This window comes from Ailuropoda melanoleuca, chromosome 18 (assembly GCF_002007445.2).
Source record: "Ailuropoda melanoleuca isolate Jingjing chromosome 18, ASM200744v2, whole genome shotgun sequence".
Taxonomy (NCBI): domain Eukaryota; kingdom Metazoa; phylum Chordata; class Mammalia; order Carnivora; family Ursidae; genus Ailuropoda; species Ailuropoda melanoleuca.
In genome coordinates, this window is record NC_048235.1 from 32232782 (window position 1) to 32245265 (window position 12484).

The 12484-nt window shown below is 41.1% G+C and overlaps 1 protein-coding gene across 5 annotated transcripts in view; it reads right to left on the reverse strand.

Annotated features, from left to right (window-relative positions):
- Positions 1 to 3123: 3123 nt before the first annotated feature.
- IDO2 (indoleamine 2,3-dioxygenase 2) overlaps positions 3124 to 12484 on the reverse strand; it is a 54309-nt gene continuing 44948 nt past the window's right edge. For all 5 annotated transcript variants that reach the window (XM_034647664.1, XM_034647660.1, XM_034647661.1 and 2 more), the window contains 3 exons: positions 11577 to 11628; positions 5008 to 5156; positions 3124 to 3853 (listed from right to left, as the gene is read on the reverse strand). In XM_034647664.1, the coding sequence (XP_034503555.1) occupies positions 3498 to 3853; positions 5008 to 5156; positions 11577 to 11628 (557 nt within the window). In that variant the 3' untranslated portion in view covers positions 3124 to 3497. The remainder of the gene's footprint in view (positions 3854 to 5007; positions 5157 to 11576; positions 11629 to 12484) is intronic.

The window sequence follows — 12484 nt, forward strand, 5'->3', positions numbered from 1 at the left end:
GTCTCTGAGCCTCACTGTCTTAGCTTGACGCTCTGTAAGCTGAGAGCTTGGGGGATCCCATTCACCTGCATGCAGCCTAAGAATGAGGGAAGTGTAGGGCCTGCGTGCCCCACAGAATGAATGTTGAATGTTACCCATGCCATCTAACTGGTATTCCTTTATGGTTTTTGTTTTCTTCCTTTTGAAATCATCCCTGAGTCTTTACGAAAGTCTTCTAAAAATGACTTAACTAATCCTAGCTGTACATGGGCACAGGATGAAAAGGAATTAGTGCCCCCTTGTCTGCAGAAGGACTAGGCAGAGGGGGCAGCAGAGGTGAAGGTGACCCTCGTGTACAAGGTTTAGGACTTCAGGCCTTACCCCCTTTCCCAGGTGAAGATCAGCTCTATAATATTGACCTCGAAACAGTGGGTTGTTATTTTTATGTTCAGAGACAATGGTTTCATTCTCCATGGATCAGCCAGCATGGAGAGCTTTTAGTTGTCAACATGGTCAGATTTTTCAGGCAGTAGTCTGTGCTTTTGCCTTGGGGTTTCCCTCCAGTGCACTACCGCATCCCTTCCTGGGGTGTAGCCATACTCTACACCACTTTTGTACCTCCTCTCCAGCGTTACAGAGGATGATTCTTCTTCTCTAGTAGAGACGTGAGGAGAGTGTGGCTCAGATACCATAACCGTATCCTAATTCAGATTCTTCTAAAGGAGCTGGTGATGACTAATTTTATGTCACCTTGGCCGGGCCATGATGCCCAGACATTTGGTCCAACATGACTCTGGATGTTTTTGTGAGAGTGTTTTTTGTTTGGATGAGATGAACACGTAAATGAAAAAGCAGTCAGCCTTTCAACTTGGTGCTTCTCCGAGTCTCCAGCCTGCTGGTCTACCCTGCAGATTTTGGAATTTCTGACCTCCATAGTCACATAAGCTAATTTNACAAGAAAATGCAAGACAGAATTTGGTGGGTGAAATTCATTTTTGTGGAAGGAATAATTGGCTTGTAGGTACCGCAAGTTTTATATCCCAGATCTTAAATCGGATAGGATCTCATAGGTTTCAAGCATTTCTTATCATTGTTGTTTAGTTTTATTTTGATTTTAACCTTATATAGAATGTCTTGAGAGAACAAAAAAACAAGTTTCAGACCAACAACGAAGGAGGAGAAACTCAGTCTCTGAGCCTCACTGTCTTAGCTTGACGCTCTGTAAGCTGAGAGCTTGGGGGATCCCATTCACCTGCATGCAGCCTAAGAATGAGGGAAGTGTAGGGCCTGCGTGCCCCACAGAATGAATGTTGAATGTTACCCATGCCATCTAACTGGTATTCCTTTATGGTTTTTGTTTTCTTCCTTTTGAAATCATCCCTGAGTCTTTACGAAAGTCTTCTAAAAATGACTTAACTAATCCTAGCTGTACATGGGCACAGGATGAAAAGGAATTAGTGCCCCCTTGTCTGCAGAAGGACTAGGCAGAGGGGGCAGCAGAGGTGAAGGTGACCCTCGTGTACAAGGTTTAGGACTTCAGGCCTTACCCCCTTTCCCAGGTGAAGATCAGCTCTATAATATTGACCTCGAAACAGTGGGTTGTTATTTTTATGTTCAGAGACAATGGTTTCATTCTCCATGGATCAGCCAGCATGGAGAGCTTTTAGTTGTCAACATGGTCAGATTTTTCAGGCAGTAGTCTGTGCTTTTGCCTTGGGGTTTCCCTCCAGTGCACTACCGCATCCCTTCCTGGGGTGTAGCCATACTCTACACCACTTTTGTACCTCCTCTCCAGCGTTACAGAGGATGATTCTTCTTCTCTAGTAGAGACGTGAGGAGAGTGTGGCTCAGATACCATAACCGTATCCTAATTCAGATTCTTCTAAAGGAGCTGGCGATGACTAATTTTATGTCACCTTGGCCGGGCCATGATGCCCAGACATTTGGTCCAACATGACTCTGGATGTTTATGTGAGAGTGTTTTTTGTTTGGATGAGATGAACACGTAAATGAAAAAGCAGTCAGCCTTTCAACTTGGTGCTTCTCCGAGTCTCCAGCCTGCTGGTCTACCCTGCAGATTTTGGAATTTCTGACCTCCATAGTCACATAAGCTAATTTTTAAAAATCTCTACCTATCTAACTATCTGTCTATCTATCTATCTATCTATCTATCTATCTATCTATCTATCATCATCTATCTATCATCTATCGTACATACAGTCAACTGTAGTATATATATATAATACATGCTATTTATTTATTTATTATTTATCTATATAGTCAGAGTGGGGTTTAAGGGCCTGGGGGACATGGAAAGTAGTCAAATGTTTTTTTCAAGTGGCGTGATAGGACTTTGAGGGCTGAGTAATCTGAAAGGCCTCTTGGACAGGATGAGATAAGCTGCAAGCTCCATTTGACCAGTACCCATCTGGGGAGGGGGACTGCTCAGCAGATGCTAACTTGGGCAGAGGCTGCCCCAATGATCAGTTACCTCTCCTCGAGGCCATGGTACTAGATTGGCTGTCTGGAATGTAGATACTGTCCCTGATATGTGTGTGTGTGCATAGTGGGAGGCAAGCCTAAATTAATGGAGTTTACCCTAAATTGGCAAGATGAAAGTTTTCTAGCTTTCTACTGTCAGATGAAATGAGATCTTGAGATAGAAAATAAATCAATAAAAAGTTACATCTATTTGTAAACTAAACATGTGGATTTACTATTTATTCCCATTTTGATCATTTATTTCCAATGGGTCAATTAATTCATTTTACAAATACAAACTTTCAATGTAAGGAGAAAGAATCATTCTTCTAAAAATAAAGAAGGAAACTAAAATAGAATTTGCAAATTGATGAACCATGTGGAAGAGTCTCATCCATTCCCACATCATTAACTATTCATTGTTATACTGGTGACTTCCAAGACTTACGTGAGCCTCCTCTTTCCTCCACTTCACCACTGGAGCATTTCCAACCTCCTGCCACAAACTCAGCACACACAGGGAGAGGAAGGCTGGACTGGGGCCACAAAAAAATCTCTGCTCTAATCCCTAAACCGGTGCTCAGTAGGAACATAATAAGTTGTTAACTGAATGGATGAATGCATGAATATTTAACTTGCTTTTTAAAGAAATCAACAAGGGGATCTGTCTACAGGCAATTTTATTTGGTTTTTGAAATTTAGATTGATTTTCTATCACTTTGCAAATAGAATAAGGGTACACTCGCTCCTCTGTGGGGTTCTGAATGAGGAAGTGTTCAAAGCTATTCGCTATTAACCAGTAATCAGGTAGGGAAAGGAAAGTTTCTGGCCATGAAAATTCTTCTCTGTGAAGACTAACAGCTCTCAATAAAGGAGGAGTTGGTGTTCTGTAGAGCAGGAGTATAACTAAGGCTGAGGTCCCTTTTAGATTATTCCAGACATTCTTATTCTCCGGGCCCACGTGCCCTCCAATGGGGGAGAGAGTAAGGGAAAACCCATGTTTGCCGGTTTTGCGCTGTTGGGCAGAAGACAGTCTTTTAATCACTTTGGTGGAGAATTGCCTCCAAGGTCTTATCCCTGACGCTCTTCAGGAAGCTCAGAACTTCAGTCCCGCCTGTGCCCCTCTCTTCTAAGGCTTGAGATGGCCCAGGGAGATGGTTCGGCCTCCTGCCCTTTGCTTTGGTGGCTGCTATGATGAGGTATTTGGTCACCACTGTGATGTGATAGCTCCGCAGGTCTGCCAGGGCCTCCACACACTGGTTATAGGCCGTCAGAAGTTGGCCATTTCCAGAGGACAAGATGTGGTCTCTCAGTGAGGGGCCTGAGTGGATTTCTTCTATAAAGGCCTTATGGGAAGGAGGCATGTACTCCCTCATCCTATGGAGAAAATCAGCTGAAAGAAACAAACCAGAACAATGTCGTAGCTCCACATGGAAAGATAAGAGAGTCTGTCTGCTTTTCTGAACATCAGTGCAGCAAAAACTTGCTTTCGTCCTAACTGTCCAATCTACGTTGCTGGCTCTTTTGCTCACAGACGTCAAATACTATATTCTTGACTACTGATAGGTGGTAAGGAAGGCAAAATGAAGCAAATACATCTCAGATAACTGAGTTGGAACTAGATCTATCAGCCCATGTATAAATATTTATCGCATACTCGGGGGGGACAAAGTATCTTGCCAATCATCATGAGAGAGATCTACAATGTAAGGCATAAGCCCTTAGACTGATTTGCTAAATACTCTGTTAAATTTTGCTTCCGAAGTGCTTTATTGGGAGGCGGTGCTAAGAAGAAGGAAAGTGATAGAGTCTGTAAGGGCAAGAAAATAAAGAATGATCAACTGTTTTTCATAGTAGCCTCTTGAAGTCGTTGTTTAAAAATAAAATCAATAGATATTGATAGGAGTGTGGATAGAGAGATCATTTATAGGCTACCCATCAGGTGTTTAATACTATCATGGTTCTTGACAACTGATTTTTATGGATGAGACTGGACCCTATGACACAAAGTTCTAGTCATTTCTTTTCCTAATCCAACTTGAAAACTCTGCGCTCTGAAGTGCCCTTTTGCTGCTGGCAGGTAAGGAAATGAACAATTTCAAGCTTCTAAACTGGTAGACTCCTCTTTAAAGTCTAAAGAGACTTGGCCTGAGGTTGCAGCATTTTTACGGGGAAAGGCTGTAGTGGAGGAGCTCAGACGAGCTATATCCAGACTTAGTGACTTAATGCCACAGCCTTCAAACTCCAGATCTCTCTCTCATTTTAGAGAAAGGAGGCTACTACCTTAGGATCCAAACAAAACTACAGGGAACAGCTGGATATACAGCATGTTTTAAGATTTGGAAATGAAACCCTATATCCTGCTGAGATCGAATGTTAATTGACTTAACACAGTAACATCTGGCAGGTGCACAGCCTCCTGGTTAACTTGGAGAAGTATAGACTTCATGACATTTTAATTTGCACTTGGTCTTATCAATTGGTAAAAACATCCCTGTTCTTCCTTCCTATTAAGGAACAAAAAGAAAAAGAAAGTGTCTGACTTACCACTTTCCTTGCTATGACAAACGCCTAAGAACTCATCAAAGGCATGAAGCACTGTGCTCTGAGCTGCACTCCCTCCAGAGTATTCCAGGGGCTCTGTGGAGACTCCTTCATAGATCAACCCCACAGGCATTGCTGGGTTATCCTTCCATCTAAGCCAGAGTAAAAGTCAAAGAGAAGGCATGGGTGCTAGGAGTTAAGAGCATATTTTCTGATATGGAAACAGTGAGTAAGAAAGCAAACACAGTTTTAATGGTAATTTTAGAGCAAAAGACTGGACATTTTTGTAAGATAAGTACTTAATCATTCTTCAATTTCATAACAGGCCACAGAATACAGCTCAGTTGAGGGATTACTCCAGGGAAGTAAAGGATTTTTAGAGAGGAATCCTTAGCACTGGTCCTATGATATATTTATTAGAAAAATTCATTCATAAAGATGATATCAGTGCTGATCAATAGGAGCAGTTTAGAGGCTCTGGGATAATCTTCACCTAATCTCAACCCTGATACCTTTAACTCTGCAAACAGAGCTTTGAAAGTACACACACACACACACACACACACACACACACACACACACACACACCTTTGCCCTTCCCTGAAATAGCTTTAACAGTTGTCATGCTGAATTATCAGTTTTAAGTACTACCTGAGTTTGTGGGAACACCTTTGTCAAATATGTTCTTGATAGCAGGTATTGATAAGGAGGGCAGCAATAAAGAGAACACAGTACAACCCTGCAGGTTACCAGAGGGACATGAAGATGGGACTGGAATTGAGGCTCTGAGTCTTGCTCACATGAAGTTGGCTTTCCTCCCTTCCTCTCTTCTTCCGTCTCCCTGATTACATTTCTCTGTCTTTTTGTGTCTAGGTCCTGCTCCTTCTACCTCCAACTATTTTACTCATTTCCCTGTCACATTTGTTATTGAGTCTTGAACAATTCCAGAGACTATGTGGGTGACTCCATAATAAGACAAAAACAATAGCATGAAGAACACTTCTAGTCGTACTTCCAAGGTGTTAGTCTACAAACCCCCTGCACATTCATGTTCTCATTTGACCTCTTTGAGTAGATGAAGGCAGGTTTTTTAAACCCCTTTTACAGATAAACAAAGACAAAGCCATTAAGCCTCCAGGGCCACATTGTTAGAAAATGGGGAAACCAGAGCATAAATCCCAAACTTATAATTTTTTTTTAAAGATTTTACTTCTGTTTTGACAGAGAGAGAGAGAGCACAAGCAGGGAGAGAGGGGGCACCCTGGAATCATGACCTGAGCAGAAGGCAGACACCTAAACTGAGCCACCCAGGTGCCCCAAACTTGTAGTTTTCTATTTTCATTTTCTCGAGACCCCCTCATATAGATTTGCACTTTTACTAAGTACAGTCTTTTTTCCTTTTATTCCAGGAATGAGCCACAGTCCCTACTGTGAACAGTTTAAATAACAGGCTTACGTTGATGTCTCACCTTCTTCTTATAATTCTAAAAGTCAAGAGAAGGGAAACACATCACACACATACAAAAGCTGTGGCCAGACTGCTCAGCTTGCTGTTCGTGACCTTTTCCCAATACTTCCTTGAGGTAGGAAATGCTATAAGGAGGTGGGTTGTTTTCTTTGGAGGCTGGTTTGGTCAGTTCTTGTACGGTTTCCACTGTATGAATGTCAGAGTGGCCTTTGCAGTGGGGGTGACATCACTCTGGAAACAGATGAGGCACAGAAAACAGAGCCAGGGGACAGTGAAGGCAGATTCTGATCATAAGATTAGAACATGCTGTAGCTTTGGGGGGAGAGGGCTCTTTTTCAGGCGGATAGAGAATTTAATCTGAGCTTTGATATTTATTAACTGTGGGCCTTGGCTTAGTTAATTAACCTCTCTGAGCCTCAGGTTCCTTACCCAAGTGATATTAGGACCTACCTTATTGGGTTGTTGTGGGAGCTAATTAAAATAATACCTGCTCAGGGCCTGGAACATATTAAGCATTTGCTAAATATTAGCCATTTTATTTTATTCAGAGTGAGTTGGAATCCTTGCTCCCTCCATTCATTATGTCGTAACTTTGCATTTACCTTTGTGAGTCTTAGTCCTAATTTGGACCTACTTCCTAAAGCGGCTGCATAATTAAATGGGTTCCAGAGAAGTTTTATGACTTGTCAGAGTTCAGGACACTGCTTCAGTAAAATTTCTAGACAACATGTTATGGAGAAGGAGTACTGAAAACATCAGTGGAGCAAAGACAGAGGCCACACTGGTGCAGAGTTGTCTTTGCCACCCTGTGGATGACCTCAGATGGTCCACTTTGGTCTCTTTTAACAGTCCCTCCTCATCATGACCACTTCTGTATGTCGGACTTTCTCAGGGTTCAGTTCTTGGGCTTCCTGCTACTTTCACTTCCCAAGTGGTCTTATCTAGCTTCACTGATTTAGAAAGCAACTATATTAGGACTATTTAAAAGCATACACTTATACCTGGACCTCTCCCTTATGGTCCAAACTCATATATTCAACCACCTACTTACAGATCTCTGCACCAGAAATGAACATGTCCCAAACAGGGCTCTCAATTTCCCCTCCCCTTTGCCAAATTTGGTCCTCTGATAGCCTTCCTCATCAGAGAAAATGGCAGCTCCATTCTTTCAGTGGGTCAGGCCAAAACCTTAGAGTCATCTTCAACTGATCCCTTGCTCTTCTTTCCATAAGCAATCCAATAGTAGATCTGGTCAACTTTACCTTCAGTCGTGTCCGGAACTGAACATTTCTCAGCAACTCCACTACTACTACCATAGTCCAAACCACCAAGCTGGATTGTGGGATAGCTTCTTAAATGCTTTCCTGGCTTCCATTCTTGTTCTCAAATCACCTATTTTCCACTTAAAACTTAGAGCAATGATTCAAAACTTAAGACAGATCGTGTCATTTGTCTCCAGATTTGCCACCGCTGCCCTTGTCTCTAAGCAAGGAGACAACAAGCCCTGACATGATCTGGTCTTCTGCTATCACTTGTATCTTTCTTTTTCTCCCCCATGCATATTCCGTTCCAGCAACGCTGGCCTCCTTGCAACAAGTCCTCCATGACAAGCATGCTCCAACCTCAGGGTCATTGCAATTTTTGTTCCTTTTGCTTGGAACAGGTATCTAGATGGTTTAGTTCTCACTTCCTCCAGGTATCTACGCAGATGTCACTTAGAAGCATGGCATTCCCAGATCATAATAAATAAATAAGAAACTTCAGCCACCAGCCCTATCTCTCCCTGATGCCCCTACTTTACATTTCCCCATATTACTTACTGTTATAACATATATTGTGTGATACTTTCTTTAATTATACTTGTTTATGCATTATCTGGCTCCCATCATTAAAATGTAAGCTCTGGGATGTCTGTGGCTCAGTCGGTTAAGTGTCTGCATTCAGCTCAGCTCATGACCCCAGGGTCCTGGCATCGAGTCCCGTGTCAGGCTCCTTGCTCATCGAGCAGTCTGCTTCTCCTTCTGCCTGCTGCTCCCCCTATTTATGCACTTTCTCTCGCTCTCTCTCTTTGACAAATAAATAAAATCTTTTAAAAATAAGTGAATAAATAAATTAAATAAATAAATAAATGAAATTTAAGCTCCATGGGAATGAAGTTGCTGTTTTGTTTTATGCACCATTCCCAGAACCAGGAACTGTGCCTGGCATATGCGAAGCACTCACTAAATGGTTGATGAATGAATGAATGAATGAAAAAAATATCATTCTATAATTCCATATTATATATCTAGAATATATGGACCCAAATGTTTGTCTGGAAAGGACCTAGCCAGCTTTAAAGAACCATCAGATGCTCAAATAACCAAAAAACATCAATCTCTTTTTGGTGTCCAACATGAAGAGGATGTGTTAAAGCCACATTGAAGGTGATAGAGAAAAACACCAGCGTGTAAGTCAAAAAGATAAGATAAGGGGATCTACTTTCAAAACCCATGTTTTCCACCTGTGATGAGATTAGTCTGAGGAAGGGAAATGGGGTTTCTATTTTATGACTAGCCCAAGGTCTGCTCCCATGCACTCTCAGGCCCAAACTACTATTTGTAAAGGAAAGGAATTAGTTTCCTTTCAAATCTCTGTGGACAAGGTTATTTTTAGTCTTTCTCATAGCAAATTTCTAGGAAACCCAAGAGGAAGTGTAAACAGAAAGAAAAAAAGAAAGAAAGAAATGAGATGACATTTTTCCACAGGGGTCGATGACTTCCCTGTGAAATTTAATGTGAGTGGGAAATAAAAAGAATATGTTTAATCTACAGATGACAAAACTCTCCTAAATAAAAATGTTTTTAAAAAGTAAATAAAAACAATAACTCAAACATAGGATAAGCCAAGAATATAGGAGTAGATTTCAATTTTTAAAAACAACTCTCTTGAGAATTCTCAACAATCCTGATGATTTTAGCCATCAACACTTACAAATACATTGAAGATTTGGTGCCGGCCACTTAGTTGTACTACATGGAAGTATTTTTGAGGATCAGACAGAGGGAGGTATTTATGTAGATCACAGATAAGACATATCGCTGACCCGGAACTTATTTTAATGAAAACAATATCATCCTGCAGTGACCATTTAATCACGATGGGTAGAATTTTGAAAATACTGCCCCAAGATTTCCATTCCAATTACTAGAACTCTTCATATCATGAGCTATCATGACTATCAATATGATATATAGCAAGGCCAAGAGACTTTGCAGGTGTAATTAAGGTTACTAATCAGTTGACCTTAACATACAGAGTTTTCTGCATTGTCTCAGTGAGCTCAATCTAATCACAGGAGACTTTAAAAGCAGAGATTTTCTTTGGCTAGTGGCAGGAGGAAAAATCAGAGGAATATAAGAACTAGAAGGATTGGAAGCACCATGGCTGTGCTGGAGGACATCATGTGATAAGGAAAGCAAGAGGCCTCCCTAAATGGAGAACATATCCTATTCAACAGCCAGCAAGGAAACAAAGACCTCAGTTCCAAAACCACAAAGAACTTGATTCTACCACAAACCTGAATGAGTTTGGAAGCGAATGATTCCCCAGATTCTCCTGACAACAGCTCAGCCCAGCAGATAGCTTGACCTCAGCATTTGGAGACCCTAAGCAGAAAACCAAGCTGAGTTTGCCTGGCCTTCTGACCTACAGAAATGTGAGATAATAAATGTGTGTTGTTTTAAACTGCTGTTTTAATTTGTGGCAATCTGTTATGCAATAGTGGAAGACTAATACAAACTTAGACAGCAAAGTGAAGCACAAAGAGATTTTCCAGAATTAGGTAATTTCTAAATCCCAGTCTATTTAAAATGTTTAAAGAATGACCTTTGTTCTCTAAGTCTACCAAAACTTATCTGCCAGTTTTGCTTACCATTTGTTCTAGAATCACTATTGTACAATCAGATCTTTGTCTTAACCCTGAGCACATGCAAAACGCACAGAGAGCAAGAAGAGTTCTAAGGATAGATAATTTCTTTAGGGGAGGATTTCGGGACTGAATGTGTATACAGCAAAAGTCTGAATTCTAAGAAACACTCCCAATTCCATTCTGCACCCTTCCCCATTTTACTTGTTTCCTCATCAACCAGGTACCCATTACTCTCAAGTTATTCTCTAGAAACCTTCCTGCTTCCACTCTCTGAGCCCAGCAGTGAGGAATGCCCACACAGGCTGATCTCCCCTTAGACTGTCTCACACTCCAGACCTACTTGATCTTGAGAAAACACTGAGTTCACGTTGTCACTCCCTTCTTTCACCAGTGTAATATAACACTAAACCTACTGATAAATCGATTAATCTGTTGATCTTGATATTGGACTTGTCTCTTACTACTTCCAGGCACAGCTTAAATTTCTTTCTGTCCATAGCACTTCAACATCTCCTAGTTATCAGGACGGAACACTAGGTGGGTCCTATTTCACATTTTTCACCTCAGCTGTTCACTACCTCCATTTTTCAGTTTCCACCATTAAAAAAACCAAACAAACAAACTTAGTTCCTCTCAGTTAATGTGAATAGGAAAGCAATTTGATTAAAACATGCGAAGGTATAACTAATGCATTTAAAGGAAAAAATGTATCTAAGGGTAGAGTTCTCTAACTGGAGAAATTAACAGCTCATGTGACAAAAGAAGAGACCCACAAGTATGAACAAATGACTTGGGGTAGCTCTTCCAGGAACATTAGAAAGAAAGCTTTTAAGACACTTTCTATGCTCCCATCTGCCTTAGTAACAAGGGGGAGAGAATGGATATAAATGATAGGGCTTTGTGGTTGCAAAATGGGCTTTTTTTCCTGCCATCGAGGTGGGATCTAAGTGAATATAAATGAATCTAATTTGGTGGTCTAAGGAAAATTATTCTAAACTTAAATATTCAGCCTACAATGTCATTTGTCATGCAGATGGTACCCCACGTCTTTTAACCAAGAGTGGATCCAAATGATCACTTTGCTAACAAGGGTTTCTTGGTGTGTTTCTTACTATAGGAAGCTTCTGTCTCCTCTCATAAATTTGGAATATGCTACAGAGGCCTCATGCAGGAAAACGGTTGAACTGTACTTACCCAGAGAGAAAGATCCGGATGACTGCATAAAATATGTCTGGATCAACATAATCTGGAGAAGCAATCAAAATGTGAACTTTACTACAGGCAAAAAAAGCAATTGGTTACATGTGTGTGGGTCCTGCTGCTCTCTTGGGGCTGCCTCCTCTATCTGATCCTCATGGAAACCTGGAAGGAAGGTAGTGGCTGGAGGGAGGTGGAATGTTCTTTTCTGTGGCCCCTCACTGGCACTTACAGAACTTTTAAACTGTTCCAAATGCTGCCCTTTTCTATTTGTGGCACTTCCTTTTTCTGAACTTCATAACAACAAAAGGAGAGGTCAAGGCCATCTTTAAAAAATTAATATTTTAAACAGACATGATATTTGAGGGAATGTAGGAAGTAGAAAGAAGAAAAGCAGAGAAAAAGAGTCACCTCTCTCAAGGCTTTCACAAGAGATGAAAACTAAAGTCACCAATGCTCCAGCAATGTTTTGCACAGGAAACAAAGGCTGGAAGGGAGAGTGCTTTGCCCAGGGGTTACCACACCAGGTCTGGTATATGTTCGTGGAGCTGCATTCCTTAGTCTGTGCAGCTAGTTTTGGCTCTAAACCGGTGCTTGGGGATAACTGATTCCACTAGTTTATTAATTTGCATTTAAAGAAGCATGTCCTAACAAAAAGATATAAAAGGTATCCAAATCAGTAAAGAAGAAGTCAAACTGTCTCTCTTCGCAGGTGACATATTACTCTATATGGAAAACTCAAAAGACTCCACCTCCAAACCTCTAGAAGTTATAGAGCAATTCAGTAATGTGGCGGGATACAAAATCAATGCTCAGAAATCAGTTGCATTTCTATACACGAACAATGAGACTGAAGAAAGAGAAATTAGTGAATCCATTCCATTTACAATAGCACCAAAAATCAT